The 16,090-nt window shown below is 42.1% G+C and overlaps 1 protein-coding gene across 1 annotated transcript in view; it reads left to right on the top strand.

The window, feature by feature from the left end:
* cwf19l2 (CWF19 like cell cycle control factor 2) overlaps nt 1-4,485 on the top strand; it is a gene marked incomplete at its 5' end in the record, with an annotated part of 97,526 nt that extends 93,041 nt beyond the window's left edge. Inside the window, 3 exons of the mRNA XM_080731159.1 lie at nt 534-614; nt 1,228-1,329; nt 4,125-4,485. Of these exons, the coding sequence (XP_080587285.1) occupies nt 534-614; nt 1,228-1,329; nt 4,125-4,265 (324 nt within the window). The 3' untranslated portion in view covers nt 4,266-4,485. The remainder of the gene's footprint in view (nt 1-533; nt 615-1,227; nt 1,330-4,124) is intronic.
* Nucleotides 4,486-16,090: the final 11,605 nt, after the last annotated feature.

Below are 16,090 nucleotides of genomic sequence, written 5' to 3' on the forward strand. Positions count from 1 at the left end.
TTCTGCCTCTAATATTTGACATTTTTGGCCCATGTTTAATTTGTCATTTCAGAGGCATTAAAAAGTCCTTGATTTGTCACTTTAGAAATGTGCTATACACTTAAACTTTATGTTGGTTTGTTTAGTGTTGAGTGAGAAAACAACATTGCACATGAAGTTAATCATCTGGAGACCCCCCAAAATAATTTGGGGACCCCCCCCCCCTGACCCACAGGTTGAGAACCACTGATTTAGATGTTAGTCTTAGGGATTATAGATAGACGTGTCCCTGATTTATACTTAGTGCAACACGTTGTGAGCTTGTTGATTGCAACAGCAACATGTGGCGTGCAACTGACTATATCTCCAGCGTTGGGGTTAGAAATGGCAAACAAAGGCAAGAATACCATTCCTAATATAGCAAAACCTAAAGTTTGTGTGTGTGTGTGTGTGTGTGTGTGTGTGTGTGTGTGTGTGTGTGTGTGTGTGTGTGTGTGTGTGTGTGTGTGTGTGTGTGTGTGTGTGTGTGTGTGTGTGTGTGTGTGTGTTTACAGAAAGCCATCTTGGAGAGTGATGAGGAGTGGGCCATGAACAAGAAGCTGGTGGAGCTCTCAAAGAAAGATATCCGCCAAGCTGTGAGTCATCTTTCATCGTTAAATCATTAATCGTTCATTTCTTCTCTTCTCTTCTCTTCTCTTCTCTTCTCTTCTCTTCTCTTCTCTTCTCTTCTCTTCTCTTCTCCTGCACATTCTGAGCTGCCTTCTGATATTGCATTATCGTGTGTAGAGATGGGACAATAAGCGATATTATCGTTTATCGTGATAAAAAAACACCCACGATAATCGTATCGTGGAGATTTAATCTATCGTGAAATCGTCCTCCGTCATGCACTGGGATCAATTCACCTTTTATTTGCCCAGCTGCATATCCGGTGCCATTTAAACTCTCTATTGGTAAAGTATACTTATAATATACATACTTGATACAGTCTTTTTTACACTCTCTACTAAATGTCTTGACGATCTACGAGCGTTTGCGGCGCGTTGTGAGCTTTTAGATGTGCTATTTTTTTGGGGCAAAATGTTCCGCCCCAGGATAATGGATGTTGGAGATATTTTGATTATCGTGATAATATCGTAAATCGCTGTTTCATTGGTCACAATAATCGTGATATGAAATTTTCATATCGTCACATCCCTAAGAGTGTGTGTGTGTGCGTGTGCGTGTGCGTGTGTGTGTCATCTCCAGGTTCCTAGAGGTCTACCCTACTTCGCGGTGGACTTCGGCCTCCAGGGCGGCTTCGCTCATGTCATTGAGAACGAGCACAAGTTCCCTCACTACTTTGGGAAGGTCAGTGCTCTGCTCACACCTTTGACCGTCTCTGTGTGTTTGTGCTTGTTTGTTTGTTTACGCAAGTCAGTGACTTGAATCTTCTGTGTTGAAAGAAGGCGAGAAGTAGGGGTGTAACGATACATTTAACTCATTCGTAGTTTACGGCCGAGGAGCCCGGAGATATTTCTATTTTCTATGTCTTTCACTGCTGGCTTCTCCTACCTGTTAACGCGGCGCTAATCCAGTTCCCATCGTGCGTGATCGGACACAGCTATGCATCGTGTGTTCGCGTATTCCATCAGCTTCTCAACTCCTTTTAGATTTTTTCAATTGATCAATAAGTTCTCCGTCTGTAAGCCGTTTTGTATACAAAGAAAGCTAACAGCTGGATAGAGGCTGGATCCATCCTGCTTCCGGTTTCGGCTTCCGGTTAATAGGTCCGTCTCCATAATGTGTCAGTGTAGAAACCGATCCCGGAGCATTAGTTCCGGCCTATTTTAGTTCCGCTTCGATAAATTATTTCTTTTTAATTAAAGCTTATTAAATCTTCGGGTTCCTCGGGCATGGCAGGGAAGGGGTACAAAGGGGTATTTTTTTGAGTTAATAGCGATAAGATACGCATCACGATATGTGGTAGACGATACTATAGTATACATGGAGGATACGGTTCATGGCGATACGATTCGATTCAAAATTGATATAGTAACTATTTTGCAAAGAAATTAAATATGTGAACATGTGTCTATAATCTATTATTATGGATATAAATAAGTAAACACTGTGATTCTCTAGCAAATACATGGACATTATATTTCAACACATATGGACAAACCTGCACCTTGACATGAACACAGAGATTACACACGATGTACCAAGAGTAGCTATGGAATGGAATTAGTAAAAAAAAAAGTAATTAGACCCCTCTTTTTTATTTTCCCTCCTAAAATTGCTAAATACAACGCAACATACTTAGTTTCCATACAATCGATTATTTGCATTGCAAAACGTTTCGTTATCAATTATCTGCCTTGTAAAACGATACGATACAAAACGGTACGATATTTTGCTTTTGCATATCGATATAGTAGATCATTGCAAATTGAAAGCGATTTTTCGATTCAGTTACTATATCTTTACACCCCTAGCAGGCACGTGCACACATAGACATCAAAGGGGGCTTGAGCCCCTGCCCTTTTATCTGTCTTTAAAACTGCCCTTTTGGGGGCGCCTGATAGCCTGGTGGTCAAGGCACATACCACATATTAGGCTATGATGCCTGCTGGCGTCGCCGGTTCGGTTCCCGATCCGGACGACCTTTGCCGCGTGTCGTTCCCCATCTCTCTCCCCATTTCCTGTCAGTCTACTGTCCTATCAAATAAAGGCATAAAAAGCCCCAAAAACTCATCTTTAAAAAAAAAAAAACCTGCCCTCTCCGGACCAGCAATGCAGTTTTTACCATGGTGAAAGAAATGCAAACGCCCCTCTTTCCATGTCATACCTGAAGGCAGCATTCAAGAGAATTGCCTTGTCCAAACTCTCCTGAACTTGAATGCAGCATCTTATGTTGAAAGAATTGCCCTCTCTTTGTGGAAATCCATGCTGTTACACCACATCTCCAGTATCAACTTGATTATGCTTAGTTCAGTGTGGTTTCACACACCGAAAATAGCCGACCTTCAAGCTCACAACGTGTCGCAGCGCGACGCGTTGTGAGCTTGGAGGTCTGCTATTTTCGGGGCTTCCACCAAAAGGCCGTTTGGGAAGTTTCAGCCCCTGCCTCTCTAACATTAGCCAGTTTAAGCAACGCAACGGCAACGGCAGATGACAACGGTAACCCGAAATGATCCGCGCTCGATAGATAAACCTGCCGTAGCTGCAGCCGTCTCTACTACGGCAGAAGGTCCCTTCCCACGTAGCGCCTACTCCGTCTGCTGCGTGTACGCGTCGCCATGGGAACCAAAGCGTTCAGTGAAAGGGGTGGGAACCCGTCGCCCGCCAAGGCTTTGCTTAACCATTTTGACCGCTACGGCGATTACGTCATAGCAGCCGTAGTCTGCCTGGCGTTGCCGTCCTGAAAATCGTCGAGCTTAACTCATTGACTGCCAAGGCACGAGTTTCACGAGTTATTACAGTACTCCCAGGCTGCCACAGCCCGAGTTTCCCGAGTTGGAAGCCATTTTGAAAAAAAATAAAAAAATAAATATTTTTTTTTTTTTCAAAAAATTTTTTTATAAAAAAATTTCTAAAAATGCCTCAAATGTATTAGGCATGATCGCAATTGCGAAATTGCATGTTTAGCCCCATAACAAACACATCTTTCAAAATGTCAAAAATGGCTGTTTTGTCTGACTTTGAAGGCTTGTATCTCATGAATGCCTAAACGGATTTCCAAGCGGATTTTTTTGTTTGAAAGCTGTTAAAAAGTACTACACATATGGTGCATGATCTAGGCATGGGCGTGCACGATCCGTGCACTAAAAATTGATCCGTGCACTAGAAATTTGGAAGGTGGCAGTGTTTGTTTTGTCTGACTTTGAAGGCTTCTATCTCATGAATGCCTGAACGGATTTCCAAGCGGATTTTTTTGTTTGAAAGCTGTTAAAAAGTACTACAGATATGATGCATATATGGTGCATGGGCGTGCACGATCCGTGCACTAAAAATTGATCCGTGCACTAGAAATCTAGGATAGTGGCAGTCTGGTACTTGGGGGCCATCTTGAAATGGCATTCAATGAGTTAAGGTCGCTATTCTCTGCAAGTCCCTGACCCCTAGCAAGAAGGTAACGTTTGGGTGTCTCTCTCTCCCTTCAGGAGATCGTAGGAGGGATGATGGACCTGGAGCCCCGGCGTTGGAGGAAGCCCATCAGGGAGAACTTTGACGACCAGAGGAAGAAGGTCCTTCAGTTCGCACAGTGGTGGAAACCCTTCGACTGTACCAAGACACATGACTAACTGATCAGTGGTGGAAACCCTTCGACTGTACCAAGACACATGACTAACTGATCAGTGGTGGAAACCATTCGACTGTACCAAGACACATGACTAACTGATCAGTGGTGGAAACCATTCGACTGTACCAAGACACATGACTAACTGATCAGTGGTGGAAACCATTCGACTGTACCAAGACACATGACTAACTGATCACAGTGGTGGAAACCATTCGACTGCACCAAGACACATGACTAACTGATCACACACAGTGGTGGAAACCCTTCGACTGTACCAAGACACATGACTAACTGATCACAGTGGTGGAAACCATTCGACTGTACCAAGACACATGACTAACTGATCAGTGGTGGAAACCATTCGACTGTACCAAGACACATGACTAACTGATCAGTGGTGGAAACCATTCGACTGCACCAAGACACATGACTAACTGATCAGTGGTGGAAACCCTTCGACTGTACCAAGACACATGACTAACTGATCAGTGGTGGAAACCATTCGACTGTACCAAGACACATGACTAACTGATCAGTGGTGGAAACCATTCGACTGTACCAAGACACATGACTAACTGATCAGTGGTGGAAACCATTCGACTGTACCAAGACACATGACTAACTGATCAGTGGTGGAAACCATTCGACTGTACCAAGACACATGACTAACTGATCAGTGGTGGAAACCATTCGACTGTACCAAGACACATGACTAACTGATCAGTGGTGGAAACCATTCGACTGCACCAAGTCACATGACTAACTGATCACAGTGGTGGAAACCATTCGACTGTACCAAGACACATGACTAACTGATCACAGTGGTGGAAACCATTCGACTGCACCAAGTCACATGACTAACTGATCACACACACTCTCTCTCTCTCTCTCTCTCTCTCTCTCTCTCTCTCTCTTCAGGTATAGTCCGGGAATATTTTCAGAATATCTGTGAAAGCTGGGAATAAATTCCTTACGAAACGATTTCTACACCAATGTGTTTGTAAAGGTGTCAAGTGACATATCTAACAAAGATTGAAATTCAACATCCCTTGGAGAATCTGGACCCCACACAACTGTGACTCATAACTAAACCATCGTTTTGGGGGGCTGTTTTTATCCCAAGGAATGTTTTTCGTGCAAAACAAATACTTGCAATGGATTCAGAATAATTAAAAACACCTAGTTAGACCCCTCACATCCCACTTAAAGCATATGTTTTTGGGAGTCATTCCTTCCTTTATAGTATAGTGTATAGTACAGTGAAGTGAAAGAGACCCAAAGTTACCCTAGCTCTCAAAGATTCTCCTATGGATTTTGAATTTCAAACTTTGTTAGATATGTTAGACACCTTTACGAACACATTGGTGAAGAAATTGTTTCGTAAGGAATTTATTCCCAGGTTTTATTAATTAGTTTTATAGCTCTAATCACTGAAGCGTCCATAGTGTAAATATTTTTTCTTTTAATTTTGTGTTCATTTTGTGTTAAAGCCACAGTCCGTAAAGTGTAGATCCTACCCATAGGGCTGGGTAGTATATTGGTATTTTTATATTGATTTCATGATATGAGACCAGATATCGTCCGTAATTTTTTTGGGATATTGTGAAATACACATGTTCAGGTCGCGATACCAAGTGAATTTGGAAGAGATGATGACACAAAGAAATGAGCAGACAAAAGTTGGAACTGTAACACTGTAAGCTGATAAATGGGTACTCTCCTGATTGGCTGAAAATGTGCAGCCTATCTGAACATGTATTTTCAGTTTATTAAAGAGTAGGAGAGACGGCTGGAGACCCTGCTTTTCCTGCGAAAGCTTTCCCCCGTTAACAGAAAACGGAACATTCGAGTATGGAGCCCTGATGGACACCGGTCAACCATAAGGGGTTTAAGTGGTTTAACCCCTCCGTGAACCTCATCTGTCATAATCCATGAACACGTCTATACTTTGTTATTAAAAGATTAATAAAAGGTTTTGTTTGACTGTGCTTGAATGCGTCTTAATATTTACAAACATGTTAACCCATTCAGGCCGGGTACACATTGTAGTGTATGGGAGGGGCTTACAGTACATGTACAGTATGTAGCAACATATTTGTTTTTGTAGGCTAATTTCTGATTTAGGCCTGACTATAGGTTAGGCCTATTAAATATTGAAATATGAAATGCATGGATGGCAAATGCTTTAAAACACCCTTTTCATGTCAAGGACCCCATTTTGATATTCATTAGGCCACGGGCCCTGCGTTTGATATATAAATAATACATATACAGTATGTTTTTTTTGTTTTTTTTTTCAGTATCTGGTTTAGTTTTAGTCATAATTTAGTCACCCGAAAAGCTTTAGTTTTAGTCTAATTTTAGTCAACTAAATCTTTTATTTTTATTTTTTAAGATTTTTTGGGGGGCTTCAGTAGACTAACAGGAAATGGGGGGAGAGACAGGGAGTGACATGCGGCCAAGGTCATCCGGACCCGGAATCGAACCGGCGACGCCACCAGGCATCCATGCCTATGTGGTATGCGCCTGGACCAGTAGGCCAGCGGGCGCCCCCAAGTCGACTAAATCTACAGTTGATTTAGTCAACTGGGATGTATTTTGGCAGGCCTTGATGGCATCGCAATGACTGATTTTACACTTGATTGTGTGCGACGCGTTGTGAGCTTGTAGATCCTCTATTTTCAGCACGCAACACCTGAAGAGCAACCAAACATAAAGTGACTCTCTTCTCCACGAGTCCCTCCCTAACGTTTTAGTCTAGTTTTTATTTTGTTGACGAAATTGTCAATATATTTAGTCTTCGTTTTAGTCATCACAGCTTAGTTTTTATTTAGTTTTCAGTCGGTGAACAAAACGCAGTAGACGAAATCTTTCGTCATAGTTTTAGTCGAGGAAATCAACACTGCTTGTGTTTACACACCAGTGTGTGAACAATGTCATATCCCTACCCATGACGCATGTGGAGGCAGAAGAACCGGCAAACGGAGTTTGTCTGCTTTACCAAACTCGACAGTTGTTCACGTCAGCTTGTCACTGCACAGTTTCTCAGCTCCACTGTTCTCACACATTCTCACAGTTGATCTGTATCTGTGTCTGTTACACATTCATCCTCTCGCTGTCTCTGTGTGCAGGGGCGTCACAAGGGGGGGGGGGGGGGGGGGAGTGGGACTGAGTTACTAGGGCCCAAGTTGGAGGGGCCTTAATTAATGTTATACTTTAGCTATTGAAAAATAGCAGATATACAAGCTCACAGCGCGGCACCGAGTGCCGCGCTGCGAGCTTGTAGATCTGCTATTTTTGAAAAGTCGTGAAAATGTGTGCAAATCTTTGAATATTATGTAACATCTGTAACTCAAGAGAGATGCGGGGTCCGTGGCCAAATACATATCATTTTGGGGGTCCTTCACATGAAGAAGTTTGAGCACCATTGACCTAGAAACATAGGTTTTTCAAAAAAACGAATTTTCATGATTTTTTTCAAAAATAGCAGATCTACAAGCTCACCGTGCCAGATTGCTGACATAGAAATACATTTAAAAAAAAAAAACTTGGAAGGATTCAAAAGACACTTATAGAATCGGGTCAAAATTCAAATTTTCACGATTTTTCAAAAATAGCAATTCTACAAGCTCACAGTGCCATGCTGTGAGCTTGTAGATCTGCTATTTTTCAATAGTCGAAGCACAAAATGACGCGTAATAATGCGTTGCCAGTCTAAATAGATTCGACTATGAAGAACATTCATGGGTCGGCCCGCAGTCAATCCTTGTACCCAGGGCCCAGAATTTGGTGCGACGGCCCTGTCTGTTTGTGTCTCTCGCTCTCTCTCTCTCTGTCTCTCTGCCTCGCTCTCTCTCTCTCTCTCTCTCTCTCTCTCTCTCTCTCTCTCTCTCTCTCTCTCTCTGACTGTATGTAAAGTCCCCAGGGTGCCTCTATGTACTATACTGTGAATGAATCATCCCATCCTTATCAGGGAGGCAGTCTGAGGGACTCCCATAGGAACCAAACCCATACGGTCCTCAGCCAAAGTTAACAATAATGTGTGTGGGATTATCCCTAAATATATCTTTGACGAACGAGCTGTGATAATGGGCCATATAGGCGGTACATTCCGCTAGCTCCTGTAAGCTGCTCGCTTAGAAACGGAAAGGCTTCCGAACAGGGACGTGCCGAGAATGTTTGAGAGGCAGGGGCTGAACCTCCTAAAGGGGCCTTTTGGTGGAAATGTTGAAAATAGCAGACCTCCAAGCTCACGACGCGCCGCGCTGCGACGCGTTGTGAGCTTGGAGGTCGGCTATTTTCGGTGCTTGATACCACACTGATACCATACTGGAGATGTGGCGTAACGGTATTGATTTCTACACAGAGAGGGCAATTCTTTCAACATAAGATGCATGCATTCAGGTTCATGAGAGTTTGGACAAGGCAATTCTCTTGAATGCTGCCTTCAGGTATGGCATGGAAAGAGGGGGCATTTGCATTTCTTTCACCCTAGTGAAAACTGCATTCATGGTTCTGGAAGGGGCGGTTTTTTACAGACGGGTAAAAGGGTAGTGGCTCAAGCCCCCTTTGATGTCTATGTGTGCACGTGCTTGCTTCCGAACATATCAGAACATCAGCAGAAATCCCCCACCCTGTGCATAAAGTGTGCAACTCTCTCCCGATGGATATTCGCCATGCTCCAACACTGGACTCTTTAAAGGCTGCCTTGAAAAGACACCTATTCTCTCAGGCTTATGTTGTTTTGTTTGGTTGTTTGTTTGTAAATGGTCCATGGGTTCATGAAAGGCACTATTTAAATTCAAGCTATTATTACTATTACTACTTGACTACTACAGCATCACTCAAAAGCAGCAGATCTGCAAGCTCGAAACACGGCACAAAGCGACGTGTTTTGAGCTTGTAGATCTGCTACTTTCACTTTCCATGCCAGGCCAAAATGGCCCCAAAGTCCCTGTGCCAGGATTTTGTATGTTTTCTTTACTATGCAATGAAAAAAAAAAAGATTTTTTCCCCCACAGAGACAGACACAGTTGTTGTGATTCAGTGGCAAACATAATTTTGTCAATCAGACAAATGGTTCCAGAGATAGAGCTGAATGAATCAAAAAAAAGTGTCCATCCACTAGAATGAACACACATGAACACACATTTTCTCAATCAGCTAAACGAGGCAGCGAACACACAAACAGAGAAAAGCATCTCTCTGATCTCTGGTCATTTTGACATCTAAAAAAAAAAGAAAAAAAAAAGAAGAAAATCATTTTTTTATTATATACGTCAAAATACGTCATTGGCACTGACGGCTTTTGGCCCATTTACGTCAATCTACCACTGTGGCATGGTAAGAGTTAAAAAAATAATAATCCTGAAAACTGTTTTCGACGTGCGCTTTCCACCCGACAGAGACAATAAAATAAAATAAAAATAGCCATCCCGTCTTTAAAAAAATAAAATAATACGAAATACTTGAACCCCAACAATCTCAATTCTGGGGTGAGGGGATCTACAACGTAGATCTGTTTTTTTGAATAGCCAACATAGACTTATAGACTACAAGCTCAGCGAGCCACTTTGTGCTGCGCTGAAGCTTGTACATCTGCTATTTTTTAGATTTTTTTTTTTTTTTTTTTTTAAACAACATTGAGTGATAAAAGCGTAGAGTTCCAACTGGGGTCCGTCTCACTAAGAATAGGCCTAGAGGCTTTAAGTGGATAATCCCTGATAATGTAGGCTATCATTCTCCTCTTCTAGTCGCTCCCTCGCACAGCCGTATTACGCCACTGCTTTTAGTAAAGCTCACTGCGATTATAAACCAGACATGTTGAGTAAAAATGTCAGCTTAAAGTTAGTTTTTAATATCCTATTAAAATTCAACCACATGAACCCCTATAGCAGTGGTTCTCAAACTTGTTTGTGTCAAGGACCCCCGATTGAAAAAATAAAGTAGTTAAAATACTATATAGTTTTGCTGTGTGGGGACCCCCTGGAACCCCCAGGAGGACCCCCACTTAATTTAATATTATGGCTCCCCATTAGCACTTGCCTAAGCATGGCTATTCTTACTGGGCTCTGTCACACCCAAATACACATGATACACACCACTATACTACAGTAGATTCAGACATTTTGAGAAACAATGCCCTGTAGTGGCATTGGTGCATTGACTGCAGTGAAATTAAAGCCAAATACATCTTTCATATATGGTTTAGTTTGACAAAGTGACAGGCAGTAGAAGACAATGACTTGTTCAGAATTATGTGGTTATATTTAGCCTAAAACCAAAAAAACTATCCTAAAAGACGAAGACTATATTTCTAAGACTAATTCCAAAAGACTAAGACTAAAATATCGTCACTGTCGGAGGGAAACCTCGTATCTCCAAATTTCAAATTTGAACTTTTTTTCGTAAAGCAAAGCCCTGCTTCATCACACAAGACTGTCACACAAAACTAGTGAAAACAGCAGATCTACGATCAGGCGTTGTGCGCTTGTAGATCGGCTATTTTCACTAGTTTTGATCATTTTTAAAATGATAAATACAAAATGAACGGTTTTGGACATACAAGGTTTTCACCCGACAACAACGATATGTAGACTAGACTAAAACAATCTCATAAGACTAAGACAGGACTAAGACTACATGATGTGTTATTCAAAAGACTAAGACAATAAAATTGCTGAAAAAAATGAACACTGATACAGGGAATGTGTTTGTGTCCCAACCTTACATTTGGGGCATGTCCACTGTGACAGTGTTGATGGGGGAGTTATTTATAGCTGGTGACTGCAAGGTTCAAGGCTAATGGACGGTTGAATGGGGTGGAGTGATGTACGGTTATGGACACCTAGACGGCCTGGGGGAACGATTTATGACAGAAAGAGGGACATTTATCCGTCCTTTTATATCTGTCCTTCACCATGCCTTTCTCTCTCTCTCTCTCTCTGTCTTACCCTCTCTCTCTCTCTCTCTCTCTCTCTCTCTCTCTCTCTCTCTCTCTCTCTCTCTCTCTCTCTCTCTGACACACACACACAGGCACAATTTGTCTTTTGTTAATGTGTCATGCTGTCAGTGTCATGTGTACAAAACATTTGCTATGGTCACGTAAAAAAAATGACTGGCATTTTACATTCAGCTGTTGCAATAATTGACTAATCTGTTTACTGTAGCTGTCTGTCTGTCTGTCTGTCTGTCTGTCTGTCTGTCTGTCTGTCTTGTCATAGACATGAGGGATTGAAGCAGAACTTCCTTGATACTCTGGTAAGTACAGAGTGATCCCTCCCCTGCCAAAAATAGACCTTTTTTTTTTCTTTGTGCGTGCGTGCGAGCGCGTGTGTCAGTTACTTGGATGAAAGTAAAAATGAATTATTGTGTAGATCTGTCTGTCTGTCTGTCTGTCTGTCTCCGTGCCAAGGCACCTGGAGCACTGCACACAGTAAACGTCCGAGTGTTGATTTAACCCTGAGAGTGTAGAAACTGGACCCAAAAGGGTGAATCAACGAGTGAACGCGAGGGTTTTCCTGGGCCTCAGTGATCTATGTGTTTGCTGTGAACCTGCCTTATCTCCGCATACATTCCACCAGTTATCACAATGATTAAATGTTACTGGCTTTTAACACGGCTGGTTCTCAACATGCGGGCCGGGGCCACAATAGTCCAGTAATTTTAGGCTAAACCTAAAACAAATTGCAATAGTAGCAAACTCAACTGATTTTGTATCCTCAATATGTCCTTAGTGAGGGAAAAAAAGTCCCAAGGAATCCCACCGGGGCAAAGTTTTGAAAACGACCTACCTACCTTCACTTACTATACACTACACTATAAAGGAAAAAATGACTCCCAAAAAATCTGCTTTAAGTGGGATGTGAGGGGTCAAACTAGGGGTTTTTAATTATTCTGAATCCATTGCAAGCATTTGTTTTGCACGAAAAACATTCCTTAGGCAAGAAATGGACCCTCAAAACGATGTTTTAGTGATTTTCACAGTCTTTTGGGGTCCGTTTTTAGCCCAAGGAATGTTTTTCATGCAAAACAAATGCTTGCAATGGATTCAGAATAATTAAAAACCCCTAGTTTGACCCCTCACATCCCACTTAAAGGAGATTTTTTGGGGAGTCATTTTTTCCTTTATAGTGTAATGCTGTGTCCAGACCGGCGAATTAGCGAAAGCGACGTGAATAAGCGAACCAAAAAGGCGAAGAATTCGCGATTCGCCTTTTTCCATACACACCAAAAAGCGACGCGAATATGCGTATAATATTCGCTTAATTCGCCTAAATACGAGGGGTGATATCTGCCTGTAGCCACAGGAGGAGAAAGGAGAAGAAAGGAGAGAGAGGAGAGAGGAGAACGGACGGGGAAACAAATAAAACAATGGAAACTACATCCTCAAGTGATGATGACCTGGCCGTGGTTGTTAGCCTATTTAAATGGTAAAAAGAAAAAGAAGAATAGAAGTCTTCATCGGCGCACACAACCCATCACATCACAGAAGAGACACTTTCACCGTTCCCCCTCCGCTCCGTTCCTCCACAGACAGGCAGCTCGCAGCAGCAGTGGTGTAAAGTAGTTAAAAGTACATTTACTTGAGTAGCCTGTACTTATAGGTATTTGTACTTGAGTCCAATTCCCAGTGCTTTCCTTCTACTCCACTAAATTTCAGATATTGTATTTAATACCCAGCGATTTATTTTAAAACATTAGTCTTTTTGCTGATAGACTATAAATTAACAATAAAACATACATAAACCATGCTTTTACCAGTAGACATTCAAGTACTTTTTTCCAAGCAGCCACACAGACGAGAGACACGGAAAAGCAATGCAAAGAGAAGGTCCCTCGACCATGCTCTCTCTCTCTCTTTAAGTAGGATAGAGTGAGCTTGATTTAATACAGAGAGAGAGAGGAGTTCACCAGCGAATGTTCGCTAAATTCGACACAAGGGCGAATAAAAAACAGACGCCTTTTCGCTTTTTTAAAATTCGCGTTTGGTGTGGATGCTTCCATTGACTTTATAAGGTTTTAAACAAAAGGCGAATTATACGCTAATTCGCTATTCGCCAATTCGCCGGCGGTGTGTACGAAGCTTTAGTGTATAGTAAGTGAAGGTAGGTAGGTCGTTTTCAAAACTTTGCCCTGATGGGATTCCTTGGGACTTTTTTTCCCTCACTAAGGACACATTGAGGATACAAAATCAGTTGAGTTTGCTACTATTGCAATTTGTTTTAGGTTTTTTCATATAACGACTGAACTACAAGGGTATCTGACAGATACCCTTGCTAAAAACCCCAGGACAAAAATTCACTCATCCTAGACAATTTGCCCTCCTGACCCCCAAACTGTGGAATAAACTCCCTGTCGTACTTAGAACTACAGACTCACTCCATAGCTTTCACCGTGGACTGAAGACCCACCTCTTCAGACTCCACCTAAACCCATAGCACTACTGTAGCACTCCCCTTCCCTCGATGACCACACATGAAGCTAGATAGCATTTTGAGGTTTTAGAAAGGTTTTTTACTGATTAGGTGCGTGGTCTACCTATCTCATTGTTTTTCTAGATTGATATTCCTATGCATTGTTATATTGTTGTTGATGTGCTGTTGCCCACCCATCACCACTTAACACGGCAGCCGAATGGTCGGGCCGTGTTAAGTGGTCAGATGGGTGGTCAGGGGCCGTGTTAAGTGGTCAGATGGGTGGCCGTGTTAAGTGGTCAGATGGGTGGGCCGTGTTAAGTGGTCAGATGGGTGGGCCGCAATTTAAACGCTTTCGGGATTTTCAAGTGGGCCCTGATCCGGAACAGGTTGAGAATCACTGGCTCAAAGGAGCATGAAACCATTATAGGCCAGCGGTGGGGAGTATTCAGATTTTGACTTTTTGACTTTTTTTATTTGAAGGGATATTTCAAACATGTTTGGGGTCATTTTAACGTGTACTTTTGTGAGCACTCCAGACACGTTCTCCTCACACATTAGAGCCATTGGGAAAAGCGGGACAGCTCCCGAACGGCCGGTTCATTCCCGGTCGATCCAGGCCGACCATCAGGAAAAAAATAATAATATGTCGGCCTTCGTTCCATTTTGGGGGCTGGGCGGCCAACAAAGTAAATCGTCACTGTCGGGCAGAAACCTCGTATCTCCAAGTTTCAAAAAAATGTTTTTTTCGCAAAGTAAAGCCCTGCTTCATCATGCAAGGCTGTCGCACAAAAGTAGTGAAAACAGCAGATCTACAAGCACACAACGCCTCAAACCGCGAGGCGTTGTGTGCTCGTAGATCGGCTGTTTTCACTAGTTTAAATCATTTTTGAAATGGTTGGACATACATGGTTTCCACCCGACAACAACGAAATATAACTCATGTAATTGGCCCACTGGCTTGTCAGTTGTCATGATCTGAAATGGCAAATCTTTGAGTAGCAGCAGCACTACAGAGAGAGATCTCTCTCTATAGCGCACAATGAGGGCCTCTCCAACTCTTTTTCCCGGGCTGAATCAGGGGCCCAGCACGTCCCTGTTAGAAGGACACAATTTCAGTCAGTCACCAGAACCAGTGTTTTCAGTGAAACTTACATGGTTATCAGCTCAGTGTCCTTGTGGTTACAGTGTCCGCCCCGAGACTGGGAGGTCAGGTCATACCAAAGACTCTGAAAAAATGCGACCCAATGCCTCCCTGCTTGGCACTCGGACATGGGGTGTAACGATACATTTAATAGTGATACGATACACATCATGATACATGGTTGACGATACGATACATGTGCAATATAGGTTCATTCATGGCGATGCGATACGATTCGATGATTAAAAATCAATATAGTAACTAACAAATACATGGACATTATATTTCATCACATATGGACAAACCCACACCTTGACATGAACACAGAGATTACATTCATTTATCAATAAACCAAGAGTAGCTATATGAAATAGAAAAGTAATTAGACCCCTCTTTTTAATCTTTCTTCTTAAAATTGATAAATACAAGGCACAATTACTTCAGTATCCATACAATGATTATTTGCACATCGTTACACCCCTACTTCTGCCCCTTATGGCTATACTTAACATGGTTAAAATGGAGTTTGTTTTTACAATGGGTTCGTATAAAAAGGGGGCGTACTGGACGTGTCTGATCAAATTAATATCAAATATCTTAATAGCCTCCTGAATCAAGCACAACTGTCTGGGGTCCTCACAAAAGTGTAGACGTTAAAAAAATGACCCCAAACATGTTAGAACGTGAAATGTATTTAAGTAAAAGTATAAACACCACAATGTAGTAATACTGTACTCTATTACACATAAAAGTCTTCAACGTTTCACTCATTGATCGTATATAAAAGAATTGGTATCAAATTACACTGAATGTAACCAAAAGTAAAAGTACAATGCAGAATGCATGTGTGCTCCAGCTGTTATGCTCCTAATAAATGATGACTGTGATGATTAAACGACACCACAAATCCTGTCTCGACTGTGAAGCACTCAAGTCGCTTCCTCCCGCTCTGTCCTGTACTTGGATATCACAGTTTGTTTTTGATTTATTGTAAATGTTCATGTCAGGTACTAATGATTCGATAAGTACAGCGTAAAGCAGCTGTTATTTTGGTCTGGATGGGACCTAAATGGGGGATAATAATACATTACAATCCTTCTATCCTTAGTGTTCCTGATAGCTCAGTCGTCGCTAGAGGAACACTCCAGGTTCAAGGTTACTTTATTTTGGCCCCAGGGAGACGTTTGTCTTGGAGACGAGAACCAGCTGCATCTCATAAACAATGCCGTACCGTACCGTACCTTACCGTACCATACCATACCATAC

This window comes from Nannobrachium achirus, assembly GCF_963921795.1.
Source record: "Nannobrachium achirus genome assembly, chromosome: 8".
Classification (NCBI taxonomy): domain Eukaryota; kingdom Metazoa; phylum Chordata; class Actinopteri; order Myctophiformes; family Myctophidae; genus Nannobrachium; species Nannobrachium achirus.